The 16,004-nt window shown below is 36.0% G+C and overlaps 1 protein-coding gene and 1 pseudogene across 1 annotated transcript; both read left to right on the forward strand.

Moving 5' to 3' along the window:
* Positions 1-4,655: 4,655 nt before the first annotated feature.
* On the forward strand, positions 4,656-8,574 carry LOC137712970 (cellulose synthase-like protein G3). The gene is made up of 6 exons (XM_068452186.1): positions 4,656-5,485; positions 5,916-6,065; positions 6,295-6,420; positions 6,534-6,977; positions 7,200-7,544; positions 7,780-8,574. The coding sequence occupies exons 1-6, from the start codon at positions 4,895-4,897 to the stop codon at positions 8,329-8,331; spliced, it is 2,208 nt and encodes a 735-aa protein (XP_068308287.1). The 5' UTR covers positions 4,656-4,894; the 3' UTR covers positions 8,332-8,574.
* Positions 8,575-10,736: 2,162 nt separating this feature from the next.
* On the forward strand, positions 10,737-15,213 carry LOC137714001 (cellulose synthase-like protein G3; annotated as a pseudogene).
* Positions 15,214-16,004: the final 791 nt, after the last annotated feature.

Below are 16,004 nucleotides of genomic sequence, written 5' to 3' on the forward strand. Positions count from 1 at the left end.
CCTAGAATCAGTGTCGACGAGTCGATTTTCTCAACCTCTACATGATGTCGAACTACTTGAGTATTTACACACTCAAGGGGAAGTGTTGTAAACTTCTAGTTTAAGTGTGATTGTGTAAATCCTAGATTTGATTTAATTTAATTCTAGTTATTCTTTCCTATGTGGACTTGCATTCCTTAGAGGAGAATGATTTCTTCTCTCTCTTGTTATTATAAATAAAGGCATTACGTAGGAAGAATAACACACATTCATCTCCACAGCCCTAATCTGTGCCGCTGGCCCCCTTCCCCTGTTAGTTAAATATAGGCCACAACAAAAAAAGGATTTTAAACCTGAATTTCTAGAGTATTCTTACCTATCACTGTAACGACTCTCACCATTGAGCTAACCTTAATTTCTTAATTAAGTTTGAGTATAATTCATTTAATATTGTTTTGATTCGCCCTCATGATTATTAATTGGGAGACTTTGGATGCGGTCCTTAGTTATGAATATTCTTTGATTGAAACCTTGTTGGTTTTTTATTTTTGATCGAGGTCCCTGAAATTAATGTGATAATTTATTTCTACGTACGTTACTATATTTTTTAAATTAAAAATTAGAAATTTTAGTTGTTTATATAAATGAGATTTTAAATAAAAAAAACCATAATTTGTGGGATTAAAAATATTAAAATATAAATATACTATTGTGTGTGTGTGTGTGTGTGTGTGTGTGTGTGTGTGTGTGTATAAACATGGGTACATTCATCAAAATTAACCAAAAAAATTATTGTATCAACACATGGGTACATTCTTAAAAATCACAAAAAAATAAAATTAAAAAAAAAGAAGATATTAGGCTTAATAACATTAATAAATTTCTTCGATTAAACTTGACATGGATACATTTTAAAATCAAAGAAAAAAAATGTACCCATATAAGTTTAAAAATGGATTAGAAAAAATTTGAATAGATTTTATATATAAAAAAAAATGGTACATTTTACATATAACAAATTGGTATGTATAAGCATGAGTACATTTTAAGATTAAAAAGTTTTACATGAATAGGTACATATAATTAGCATGGGTACATTTAGCAAAATAAAAAGTACAAATAAAATATATATATATATATATATATATATATATATATATGGGTGCAAATACAAATAAACTTTTAAAAATATGGATACATTTTAAATCAAAGAAAAAAGAATGTACCCATATAAGTTTAAAAATGGATTAGAAAAAAATTGAAGGGTACATTTTACATGAAACAAATTGATATATTTAAGAATGACTACATTTTAAGATTAAAAAGTTTTACATGAATGGGCACATATAATTAGCATGGGTACATTTAGCAAAATAAAAAAGTGCAAATAAAAAATATATATGGATACAAATACAAATAAACATTAAAAAAATATGGGCACAAAAAGAAATTAATATATGGGTACAAATTAAAACTGAAAAGAAAATTGGGACAAGTTAAAAAAGAATTACAAATTAAAAATGGGTACAAACTAAAGGCACAATGGGGTGAATCAAACACATCTCACAATTAAATCAATCTCTCTTCTCCCTAAAGCTTGCCGTACCCCTCTCTCTCTCTAACCCTAGATCGCTCAATCAAATAGGCCTACAACACGTTATCAGCATGCTCTTGCCAAAAGCTGAGGAATTGACGTATCGTAGGAGGAGACTATCATCCACCACATTCAAAGGCTTATGCTAATCAAGTACGCTTAAAATAAAGAAAGATATTTGAAACGTCCACGAAGCATGAAAACATTCCCCATGATGCATAAACCCTTCAATGTTTATATTTTCCTTTCGATATATATATATATATATATATATATATATATATATATTGTATATGTTCATATATTTGTCAATATATATATTTGTTTCATGCATTGCACAATTAAATTGTTATGTGGAATTTGTGAGTCAAAATATAAAATTAAATTAGAAGCAAATTTGGGTTTTTCTGAAACCCTAGGTTCGAAAATTGGGTATGTTTTTGGTCTCACCGTGCGATGGCATCACCCTGATGCCCTTGGACTATTTGTGCAGCCCCTGTAGGGCTTGCTGCTCCACAACCACGGGCCTGCAGCCCTAGTTTCTAGTCCACAGCCCGCAAGTTTAGCTTGTTGGGCCCTCTATGTCACGGCCTGCATCATCAGCAGCTAGCCCATGCTCTGGGCTTAGCTTCCTGTGCCCAAGACCCAGGTCCCAATCTTTGATGGGCCTTCCCGCATGCTCACCCACAAGCCAACGTATGCTGGGCTTGTTTCCATCCCCCGCTCACAGTCCAATTTTGAAACCCAGCTTGTGGTTGGGGTTTCCTTCCTTCACCGTGGCCTACAGACCACCCCAAGGTCCTTTTTGGGCCTCGCCTTATATTTAAGGCACCTAACCCGTGCCCTATTTCCACAGCACTAAGCCCATATTATTTTTGGGGCTTTATTTTCGATCCAATAATATTATTTTAATATTATTTAGCTTCTACAATCGACCCTGTATGGCCCGATTTATTGAATTAATTAAAAGTGACTTGCAGTCCATTAATCTGATAATGAATCCAAAATTATCAACCTAAAGATCACTTTTGGACATTAACGATTCAATAATTTATTTTTATACTTTGAACTGTCACATACTTTCGTAGTAACGAAGCTCTCACACTTGAGTTCCCGAAGACAACTCAAATCCATTACACTTAGTTAGTATATTGCATTCTGTGTTTCTTGCAGGAACCTCTCATTATGAACTAATCGTTCATGAAACTAAATTGAACCTGCAGTTTCAAATTTACTGCCTTTGAAACCTGAAGTTTTCATTCAAAACATACCACATGAAACCCGTAGTTTTCATGCATAAATTAAACCACTACATGTCTATAGAACCTGTATATTCTACGATACATGTCTATGGCTTACCATATGATTAATCACGTTTTCTCCCTCTGTTTTAGGGACATGTCGAACTTGAACAAGCTCGATTTCTCCGCTTTTAAAGTATCTGGAAGAAACTATCTAAAGTGGGTTCAAGACGTGAAGCTCCATCTCATTGCAAAGGGCATTAGAGCCACCATCGAGATACCTATTGACGAAGCTTAGAAGGCTACTGCAATGATCTTTATTCGAAGACACATCCATGATGCATTGCAGACTGAGTATCTCGCTAAGGAGGACCCACGCACCCTCTGGCTTGCTCTAGCAGCATCTTCGCTTCCAAGACTTTAAGTTCGTGAATGAATACAACTCTAAAGTTTGTAGGATCCGTTCTTTGTTGAAATTCTGCAAAGTGGAACTAACCGAATCAAATCTCCTAGAGAAGACCTATTCAACCTTCCATGCCACCAATATTGTCCTGCTGCAACAATATAGTTGCGACTTCGTCTAAACCATGCTGAATTCTCGCCCTGCATAAAGCATCGCGTGAGTGTTTTTGGCTGAGAGAAGTTATGGGACATATTCGAAGCACTAGTGGTCTTACATCAATCGTTGACCTTCCTACAACGATCTTTGAAGACAATGCAGCATGTATCGAGCAGCTGAAGAAGGGATACATCAAGGGAGACAACACCAAGCACATAGCGTCGAAGTTCTTTTACTCACACCAGCAGCAGCATCATCAGAACATTGAAGTCAAGCAAATTTGTTCCCAAGACAACTTGGCCAATCTCTTTACCAAGTCATTGCCCAAGTCTACATTTTAGAACCTCGTCCCAGGAATCAGTATGTGTAAATTATCTGAGTTGAATCACTTGTAGTTCTCTTATTTAGAAGTTATGTCTAACTCAGGGAGAGTATATTTAAGCATACTCACATGATCTTAATGTACTCTTTTTTCCTACAATTAGGAGCATTTTTCCCCACTGAGTTTTTGTTACCTAACTAGGTTTTAATGAGGCACCCATCCTGGGATGATCATACTCCGTTGAGTTCACTACCTTTGTCCAGTTTGACGAGTGTTTTAGACATTATGCATATTTTCTTACTTTTCTCCTTAGTCTATGGGTTTTGCCTATCTTGGGTTTTACCATAGCAAGGTTTTTGTGAGTTTTTACAAATGCATACTTCAAAGTAAATTTGAGACTCACGATCACCCATTGTGTCGATGACTTAATCAACTATTCTACCTTATCTGCTGAAGATCTGATGCGATGGTTTGTTAAGTATTTACATACTCAAGGGGGAGTGTTGCAGTCATATTTAGAATAGGAATGTGATTGTGTAAATCCTAGGGAATCTGGGAAAGTATTATATATTCCTATTAGGATTAGATTACCTATTGAATGTTGTAATCCTAAAGGGAAAGGTTTTACCCTTTCAACTACTATAAATAAAAGCACAATGGGGTGAATCAAACACACCTCACAATTAAATCAATCTCTCTTTTCCCTAAAGCTTGCCGCACCCTTCTCTCTCTCTAACCCTATATCACTCAATCAAATAGGCCTACAACAAAACATATTTTATTATTGAAATAATTAATGATGTTATTAATACCCAAGAACCTTGATCAAAAATTGAAAAGGAATAGGATTTTAATCAATGGAGTAACAAAAGCAATGATGAGAACCTAATTTCTCCTTATTAATTTAAGGAAAGAAAGAACTAGTCGGTTGATAGAGAAATGCTTTATCTATATCTATTTATTGGTTTGGACAACAATAAGTCCCAACAGTAATACAAGTATGCAGTAGATAGAGATTGGCAGATTACCATTTACCAAGCACCAAAAAAACAACAAAATCTTTATTTACGTGCCAAAGACTAAAAACCTTAATCATTTATAGGAAACCCTGTTCCCATAAATTTAATGCCATGCCTATAACCTAAGAGTTCCAAAATACAGGGAAAGCTCAAACTCAAAGAGTTTCCACTTGCACCACCATGCCCACCACCACCCATGATGGGCTCCCACCACTTCACACCCACAAGCCCTCTCTTCGAACTACCACGAACCGTGTATTCGTGGTGGTTCATTTTAGTGCCATCTTAGCCCTGCTCTATCGCCATACACTCTCCCTCCTCCACTCCACAACCCTTACCTCTTTCTTCATCACCCTCACCTTCCTCATCTCCGACACTCTTCTTGCTTTCATGTACACCACTACACAATCTTTGCGCATGAAACCAATTTATCGCACTGAATTCCCCGAAAACCTGAAAAGGGTTGTTGAAGAACCTGATTTTCCTGCTTTGGACGTGTTCATATGCACAGCTGATCCCTACAAGGAGCCACCAATGAACGTGGTGAACACAGCCCTATCGGTCATGGCTTATGACTATCCAACCGAGAAGGTATCAGTGTATGTTTCAGACGATGGCGGCTCAGCTCTGACTCTCTTTGCTTTCATGGAGGCTGCCAAATTTGCAAGCCACTGGCTACCTTTCTGCAGGAACAACAACATAGTGGAACGCTGCCCGGAAGCTTATTTTGAAACGGATCATTCTCGGTTTCCTGAAGCCGAGAAGATAAAGGTAAAAAAATTGTAGTGATATATATCAATTTTCCGAAACTATTAGCTAAAAGTATGTTCAGCTACATTTCATACATACATACATACATACACACACACACACACACACACACACACACACATGACAATATTCTTTTATGTATAAACAACCAACATCGTTTACACGGGCAATGTAGAGTTCAAGATTACTCAGCCTTTTTTTTCTCTGGTATACTAAACCACTTACCTGTCTTATTTTTTATATTGATTTGACTTTTATATTATAATTATAAATTCAAGTGAGAAAATAGAACAGGTGAGTACACATATCAATACTCTTTTTTTTCCGGTTTGTGTAAATGGGTTTACTTTATGGATCGAAATTATCAATCCCACCACAATAAGAGCTAATTAATTAAGTAATTACATGTTCTTCTGAATCATGGCACAAGATTATGTACCAAGGCATGAAAGTGAAGGTAAACAATGTAATGGAGAGAGGCAAAGTCGACCAGGAATATCTAACTGGAGAACGGGAAATTCAAGCTTTTAGCAAATGGACAGATGGATTTACACGGCAAGATCATCCTGCTGTCATTCAGGTGTTTTTCTCGTTCAAGTGATATAGCACTTTATCCTCGTGATTAGAACATGCACGATCATAAGGTAGCTGTTTTTAACTGAAACTTATCATGCAATTAACAATCTTGCAAGTAACCGTTTATGCTGCTAACATAAAACGTCGAATTGCGTCCTCACGTTAGATACTGAAGTGCATAACTTATGAGCAACCAAATATTCATGCATATGAATGTTGTGAATTATGAGCAGGTTCTTTTGGACAATAGCGAAGACAGAGACATCACAGGCCATCTGATGTCAAACCTAATTTACGTCTCTAGAGAAAAAAGCAGAACATCACCCCACCATTTCAAAGCTGGTGCACTTAATGCCCTTGTAAGCTCAAAATCCTAGATAGTTTTCTCATTAATCATCTTTTTATTAATTAATTTTCTACATTAATAAACAAATTAACTAATTTGTTTATCTTTTGATGTTGTGTTACAAAGCTACGAGTTTCAGCTACCATGACCAATGCTCCAATAGTCTTAACCCTAGACTGTGATATGTACTCCAATAATCCCGATACACCACTTCGCGCTCTATGTTACCTATCAGACCCTAAGCTTCGATCCAAAGTAGGGTATGTCCAATTCCCTCAACGTTTTCAAGGAATCAACAAGACTGACATATATGCAAGTGAGTTCAGGCATCTGTTCATTATCAACCCATGGGGATTCGATGGGCTATTAGGACCAAATTATGTAGGAACCGGATGCTTTTTCTCCCGACGAGCATTCTTCGGAGGGCCATCAGAGCTTATACCACCAGAAATTCCCCAACTACACCCTAACAATGTAGTTGACAAGCCCCTTCAGAATCCAGAGGTTTTGGAATTGGCAAACCATGTTGCATCTTGCAACTATGAGAACAATACCACTTGGGGACATAAGGTATGTAAATAAGCTAATTAGTGCTATGTATCTTCTAATCAGGGAACCGTTGTTCACACTTCAAAAAAATCATCCTACGTTCCTTGTAGTTAGCTCGATCATTCAGCAGTGAAACATGATCTTTCAAGAGCATGATTAACAACTCCCATTTTTCTTACAAATCAATGACATTATGACAGCGTAATTTGAAACCTAATAGATGAAATTGGTTAAATTGTGTAGATGGGAGTAAGATATGGCTCACTCGTGGAGGACTACTTCACGGGTTATATCATGCTTTGCGAGGGATGGAATGCCATATTTTGCAATCCAGAAAGGGCAGCATTTTTGGGGGATGCCCCGATCAACCTTCTCGATGCGTTGAATCAAAGCAAGAGATGGGCCATAGGCCTCCTTGAGGTAGCTTTATCAAAATATAGTCCAGTCACATACGGTGTTCGGGCCATGGGTCCTCTGATGGGCCTTGGTTTCGCCTATGGTTTTTGGGCCTTTTGGGCCATTCCCATCACCACATATGCCTTCGTCCCACAGCTAGCGCTCCTCAATGGGATCACCCTATTTCCAAAGGTAATGCACACTCACCCTTTACTAGTTTGTTTTCTTGAAAAAATTGTACAATATTCTATTGTCAGACTTATTTTGTTTTAACCTTGTGACTTCATACCACACATTTAAATAGAACTATACACAATTCATTCAAATTGATATAATGACAATATTTTGGGTCTGATCTTGTGCAAGTGTTCCTGGTCAAACAAGACGTGCTACACTTTTGAAACTAAGATTTAAGTACTTATTGCAGGTTTCGGATCCATGGTTTCTCTTGTATGTGTTTGTTGTCCTTGGAGCCTATGGTGAAGAACTCGTTGATTTTGTATTATCTGGAGGAACATTCCTTAAATGGTGGAATAACCAGAGAATGTGGATGATTAGGGGACTCTCAAGCTTCGCGTTTGGATTCGTTGAGTACTTTCTCAAGTCCTTAGGCATTTCCACACATGGGTTTAATGTGACCAGCAAAGTCCTTGATGAGGACCAAAGCAAAAGATATGAACAAGGCATGATGGAGTTTGGAGTCTCATCTCCCTTCTTTGTGCCACTTACAGTGGCTGCCATTGTCAACCTGGCTGCCTTTGCTTGGGGCCATGTAGAGATTTTCCGAGGTGGTGGTAGCTTGGAAGGATTGTTTATGCAAATGTTTATAGCTGGATTTGGCATAGTGAATTGCGTACCAATTTATGAAGCCATGATCAATAGGAATGATAAGGGAAAAATTCTTACAAAAACTAGTCTGGTTTCAACAATTCTGGCATTTGTTCTCTACGCATTGGCTTTTGTCACTCTGAGGAACTGATGATGATGATCAACGCCCTCAAAAGTGTATTTAGCCTTAGGGGTCTAAGGCAGCTTTGTGCTCTCTCTGCCCCACAGATTTCTTAGTGTTCTACTGTCTACTCCACCAATCTTGTTTTGCAATTTGCAAAATAAAATTTGTATTTTGGACCACTTTCCGTCCATTGTGTTAGGTTTCCTTTAAATAGGCCTTTTGAGAAGTTTCTACATTTATAAAATCAATAAAGACTTTAATGCGTTGTTCAAAGTTTATGGTTGATGTATTATATATTAGACTAATATTTTATCAGACATGATGAAAAACTTATATTAACGCACGATGAATTTGATATACACATTTTATAACAGTCCGATAGTTTAATAGACATTTTTATTTGCATCTTTCTAAGATGACATGGGCTGAACATTTTTATTTCCATTTTCCAAAATTCCAAGGTCAGTGATTCATGTGCAGTGTTGCAAGTTGTATAGGAGAGATTTTTCAATGTGACTGGTATACGGAGTGGTACACCACGTGTTACTATGCAAATAATGGGATATGTGTGCTAAAAAGTTAATAACTTAAAAAATAAAATTTCACACCACTTCTATTAAAATACGTGGTGTACCACTTGTGTTCCCATCATAATTAAAAACTTCTCGTTGTGCAGGGCCTTCCACCAACACCCTCATGATTAAATAATAAAACTATGGCCAAGTTGGAGGGAGTGACGTGAGAACACACACTCACGAAATCAGACCCTATCTTTCTTTAAATAATGAAGATTTTAACGAAAAGCTCCCGATACTGTTCATTTTAACAAAAAATCATATTTTTACACTAAAAAATCAATCCTGGTACTATTTACTTTACCCTTTATTTTGTCCTTATAGTTAAAATTCAAAATTTTCAAATCTTTTTTTATTAGTTTTCCTTTAAATAATTTATCTATGATGAGAATTATACACCTAAAACTTAATGGTCCAACCGGATTTACATACATCCATTGGGAAATGTCGCCCACGATTGCAAAGCAGATTTTGATTATTCTATTACTTTTGTTACTGAAAAAGAAACATAAATATTATATTTTATGGGGTGCACTCAAAGTTTCCAATGTAGTCGTGATGTAGTATTAACAAAGCGTTTATGTTATAATGTATTTATTAGGGCCAATTTCTTTCGTGGTTTTTGCGGTGGTATTTTATTTTTAAAGGAGTTTTAACGAAAAACTCACGATACTATTCATTTTAACAAAAAAACACATTTTTACACTAAAAAGTCAATTTTTGTACTATTCACTTTACCCTTTATTTTGTCCTTATCGTTAAAACTCAAAGTTTTCAAGCCCTTTTCATTAGTTTTCCTTATTTTTAATGTGATTTTTGTAGTGAAAAAATTATTAGTTAAATGTTTATGGTGAACTTCGTTAATAATTGCAGTGCGAATCAAAATTTCTATTAGTATTTCATTAAAAACGTGGTTAAAATCATCATTTCAAACAATTCTCTTAACTAAGAAGTCGAGCGAATTATATGTGTTTGAAATCCCATTTCTCAATGATCATATGTATGCCTCTCACGAAATCTCCTCTTTTTCTTCAATTACATCTGAAAACGACTTATAAACCTTATTATGACCGTCCCTCATTGGTCGTCTACGAATTTCATTTTCATCAATCATTGTCCCAAGAAAGCACTCCGATGCACATAGAAGATCATTGAGAAATGGGAAGTTATTAGAGAACTCATACGATAGATGATTTAGGCTTATGAGTTGTGTCAATTGTTTAAAATGACAATTTTAACCATGTTTTTAAACGGAATATTAACATAAGTTTTGATTTGGACTTTTAATTGCTAACGGAGTTCACCACAAGTATTTAATTAACAATAATTTCACTATAGGAGTCACATTAAAAATAAGGCTACAGGGACCACGAAAAAAATTTGACCTTTAATTAATTTTCAATTATAAAATATTAACTTTATCATATGCATGTCATTCAAGTTGCAGTGCGGTAATACATAACATTTTAAAAAATTATTGTTATGAAAAAAATATAAAAATAAATTGTATCAAGTTTATCATATACCATTATTATAATTTTGTCGTCCACCACTATTATAATACATCAAATCTTTTTTGACGATGATACTTATAAGTTCATCAATTTGAAAAATGAGAAAATCAAGTCGAATTCTAGTCTTTCTTTACCACTTAAACCACATGTCCCGAAGAATGATATTTATTTATTACTTTTTTTGTCTTGCCAAAACAATATTTCATATGCTTGACTAGCATAAAATTGGAATTTGGAATATGCATGTACCGTGAAATGCTTTTTTGATATATTCAGATCGATCTGGTATAAACCCTATAACTAAAACTCCTTCCCATGCGTGTGACATAGCAACAAGCACACCATGACCACCACTCATGACGACCTCCCACTTCACACGTCCAAGCCTTCTCGTCAAACCACCGCAAATCGCTTATTCGCGGTGGTTCATTCGTGTGCCATCTTAACCCTTCTCTATCACCATTCACTCTCTCTCATCAACTCCACAACCGCAACATCTTTCTTCATTACCCTCACCTTCCTTGTCTCCGACTCTATTCTTGCTTTCATGTTCACCACCACACAATCTTTACGAATGCGACCGATATACCATGACGAATTCCCTGAAAACATGAAAAGGGTTGTACAAGAATTGGATGTTCCTGCATTGGACGTGTTCATATGCACTGCCGATCCGTACAAGGAGCCACCAATGAACGTGGTCAACACGGCCTTGTTGGTCATGGCTTATGATTACCCGACAGAGAAGCTTTCGGTGTATGTTTCAGATGACGGGGGCTCGGCGCTGACTCTTTTTTCTTTCATGGAGGCTGCCAAGTTTGCAAGCCACTGGTTGCCTTTTTGCAGGAAGAACAAGATTGTGGAGTGCAACCCAGAAGCTTATTTTGCTACCGATCATTCTCGGTTTTATGAGGCTGAGAAGATCAAGGTACGTAATAGCCAGTATATATGTTAATAAGTGTTATTTTACCAGATTTATGTTTGTCAAATATACGTATGCTTATGATTAGGATATCATATTTTCCAAAACAGTTGGTAGGAGAACAGTTACGCTGTCAAAACTTACTTATCATGAAATTAATACTACATATGCTAGGAACCTCTTTCTGGTGGCTGCACCGGCATACCACTAAGGTCGGCCTTGAAATGTATGTAGATATTAATATGTATAACAAAATAATGTGTAATACGAGACTTAGATGTTCTATTGATTCTTGTAATTTTCTGGTTTTCGGTGAGCTTGCTTTTGAAGAAGTGCTTGAAGTTTGCTTATTGTTTTGTAATTGGTCATATTTAATTGTAATTCATTTTAAATCGAGTTTGCAAAGACCATTTGGGGCTAAACTTTTCATGAATGTTTCTATGTAATGTCTTTTATTTAATGAATGAAACATCGTATCTTCTAACTCAAGTGAAAACATTCTAAATAATACGAACATAGTCATTGCTTGACTATTCTTTTATTTATGCAAATCACAGTTTTTTCATACAAATAAGTAACTGATTAAAAATCAAAAATAAAAAAATTCATACACATGTGAAATTGTAAATGATATAAATATAAAAATGTCTACTTGTCAGAAAAAAAAGGAGCCAAAGTTTCTTTTGGAATAATGACAAATTGATCAACACCATTTTATATTTAGTGCTTTTTTTTTTTTTTTTGGTTTAGATCGATGAGATTAATTTATAAAGCAACTGCCAATACTGGCTTATATAAATTACATGTTCTGAATCATGGCACAGGATGTGTACCAAGGCGTGAAAGTAAGGGTAAACAATGTAATTGAGATCGGCACGGTTGGTCCTGAACATATAACGGGAGAGCGGGAAATTCAAGCTTTTAGCAAATGGACGGATAAATTTACCAAACTAGATCATCCCACAGTTATCCAAGTATTTTCTAACTCGAGTGAAAGCACTTTTAGGACCTGGAAAGAATACTTTAATTCTTCATCTCCCCTCCTGTGAATTATTAAAAACAAAAGGGTTACCTCAAAAGCAACAGTAATTATTCTATTTGGCACAGTTATTTACTTTCTGAGGAGTTATGCCCCCAACATCTTCTAGCCAAAAGAAAATTACAATTATGTTATATTTTTAGTAGACAATTTGCTAAAGACGTATCATTCATCTGATTCCAACATATTGAGTTTGTAGTTATTTATATAATGCTTATTTAGGGCAACATGCATTGAAATTCAATTTTTATGTCACTTTTGCTCCCTAAAGTTTAAGTCCATTAATAAAATTGTTAAAAGTTTCTATGGCACAAATGGAACCCATTAGTGCTGAGATGTGTGTCTCAATACCATGAGCAGGTTGTTTTGGACAATAGCAAAGACAAAGACGTCTCAGACCATTTGATGCCAAACCTAATATACGTCTCTAGAGAAAAAAGAAGGACGTCACTCCATCATTTTAAAGCTGGTGCGCTTAATGCCCTCGTAAGCTTTCATATCTATACATAATTTTCTCATAAAACCATCTCTTTACGATTAACTTTCTTCACTAGCTGATTAACCATTTCACTTGTGTCTTTTGTTGGTGTTAACAAAGCTTCGAGTTTCAGCTACCATGACCAACGCTCCAATAATATTAACCCTAGACTGTGATACCTACTCCAACGACTCACAAACGCCTTATCGTGCATTATGTTACTTATCATCAGATCCCAAAGTGGGGTTTGTGCAGTTTCCTCAACGTTGTCATGGAATCAACAAGAACGACATATATGCATGCGAACAAATTATTTTGGGACTGGGAGCTTTTTCTCTAGACGAGCATTCTCTTTGGAGAACCATCACATCTTCTACCTCCTGAAATCCCTCAACTTTGCCCAACCAATGTAGTGAGCAATCCCATTCAGTCTCCAGAGGTTACGGAGTTGGCACACCGTGTTGCTGCTTGCAGTTATGAGATTAGTACCAATTGGGGCTCGAAGGTACGTTAATTAGGGCAGCTTTCAGATTTATTTTAGAAGGTAAGTTCTTTAGTAGTGTTTGACAAAAAAACTTAAAAATGCTTCTTGTTTTTGTGTAAATATTGTGTAGATTGGTGTGAGATATGGTTCACTAGTGGAAGATTTTTTCACGGGTTATCGTATGCATTGTGAGGGATGGAAGTCGATATTCTGCCATCCAACTAGGGCAGCATTTTATGGGGATGACCCAATGAACCTTATTGATGTCTTGAACCAAAACAAGCGATGGGCAATAGGCGACCTTGAGGTGGCTTTCTCTAAGTATAGTCCAATTACATATGGAACTTGTGTCATGGGTCCTTTGATGGGCTTGTCTTATGCTCACTACGCATTTTGGCCGATTTGGTCTATCCCCATCACCACATATGCTTTTCTACCCCAGCTAGCTCTTTTCAACGGACTAACTACATTTCCTAAGGTAATTAATGTATATTCACCCTTAGCAATTTGTTTTTCTAGATAACGAGCAAGGTTCTAAAGAGATACTATGCGCTAGTCGGACGGTGGTTTGAGGCCTAGTGTCTAGGCGGCTAGATGGGGGCCTAGGCGGAATTTGCAGAAATCTATTATATTTCGTGTAAATAAGTGTCTATTTATACTTAAAATATATATAATTTCATCATAAACTGCAAAATAAAATGATATATATATATATATATATAATTTCATCACAAACTACAAAATAGAATGACATATATATTATGAAGTATTGGCATAATGAAAACATAGGGAACAAGCACATAATGTGTGTTCATTTAAATATTCAACAAGTCTCTACCATTTATTTAAAAAAAATGCAAATTGAAAGCTATATATTTTCTATTTAAGTGAGTTGCAACCTAGTCAGTGCCTACGCAGGTCTAGGCGGGTACCTAGGCGGTCTAGGCGGGTGCCTTAGCAGGTCTAGGCGCCCTTAATTTTTAAATGCCTAGGCAATAATCGGGGCTTTGGCTAGCCGCCTAGCGCCTACGCGGCGCTAGGCAGGGATTTTTAGAACAGTGATAACGAGTAAACTCATTTTATTATCAAACAGTTTGACATATTATATATATTCCAAAATTTCAATGTATTCCATGTTCAAAACATTCTGACAATGTATTATGAACATGTGGCAATCATTTCGGTTTTTACAAAATGTGCTACAATAATTCATGATTTTTTTCAAAAAAATGTTACTCTTGCTACGTTTTTCATACCTCATTCTCCAACATATAAATGTGGTATGAAAAATATGATAAGTATAACATTACTCTGATTTTTTAAAGATTGAAGTAGCTCAATGCAAGTTTCAGAGCCATGGTTTCTCCTATATGTGTTTCTTTTCCTCGGAGCCTACATTCAAGATCTCCTAGATTTTGTGTTAGCTGGTGGAACGGTCCAAACGTGGTGGAATGACCAAAGGATGTGGTTGATTAGGGGACTCTCAAGCTTCTTGTTTGGAACCATTGAGTTCTTTCTCAAATCCCTTGGCATTGCCTCACATGGATTTAATGTGACAAGTAAAGTCCTCGATGATGACCAAAGCAAACGATATGAACAAGGCACCATTGAGTTCGGAGTTCCGTCGGCAATGTTTGTGCCGCTAACAATAGCGGCCATTGTTAACTTGGCCGCCTTTGCTTGGGGCAATGTGGAGGTTTTCAGAGGCAAGTGTAGCATAAAGGGAGTGTTTGTGCAGATTTTTATAGCTGGCTTTGGCACAGTGAACTCAAAACCAATATATGAAGCCATAACCAGTAGGAAAGATAAAGGAAGAATTCCTGAAAAAACTGCCGTAGTTTCAACGTCTCTAGCATTTGCTCTATTTGCAGCAGCTCATGTAACTCTAAGGAACTGAATATCCAAAATTTATAGCCTTAGAAATTGGTCTCAAATAGTCAAATTTATGCAGAAGTGCATAGTATTTAATGTCTTTGTTATTCATCTTAGTGAATTGACATTTTTCTTTGACCGACCCTCTCCCCAGCCTCATGGTTGAGTGCGTTTGCATGACAAATCATGGTCTGGGGTTCGACAGTTGGTGCTCTGCTCCTGCCCCGTAAACAACAACCCAAAATTTGACAAAAATAAAAAAAAAAGAATTGACATTTTTCTTTTCTCGTGGCAAGAGTTATTGCTTATGCAAAGTTCACAGTGAATTATGCTAAAGATTTGCACACTACTAATCTTAATCATAATTTTTCATTATTCAAAAGCATTAAAAAAAAAATTAAAGATTTGTACACTACTTATCATACTCATAATTTAAGGCCATTGCTAATACAATGTGAACTATGTTTGTACTGGATTTGAGTCGTCTTTTTGACATATTTGCCTTGAGGCTCTTAGTTCTACAAAGTTTTTATGTCTCGTCTTTGTGACATATCTGCCTCGAGACTTCTAGTTCTAGTAGTGTGGTTTGTGTGGTAGCCATCTAAGCATTTAAAATCATTTGCGTTTTTGTGCGAATTATCTTCAAATCAATAAATTGGTTACTGGAAAATATCTACCCATTTGATACCTATTGTAATTGGCGTTGCTCTTCATAATAAAACTTTATCGCTTCTTTCCAAAATAAAAAAATTGTTTAGGTTGACTGGTTCACTTGAATCGGAATAAAAAACAATATGAATGTTAGTATGCTCACGT

The sequence above is a fragment of the Pyrus communis genome, chromosome 13, assembly GCF_963583255.1.
Source record: "Pyrus communis chromosome 13, drPyrComm1.1, whole genome shotgun sequence".
NCBI lineage: Eukaryota > Viridiplantae > Streptophyta > Magnoliopsida > Rosales > Rosaceae > Pyrus > Pyrus communis.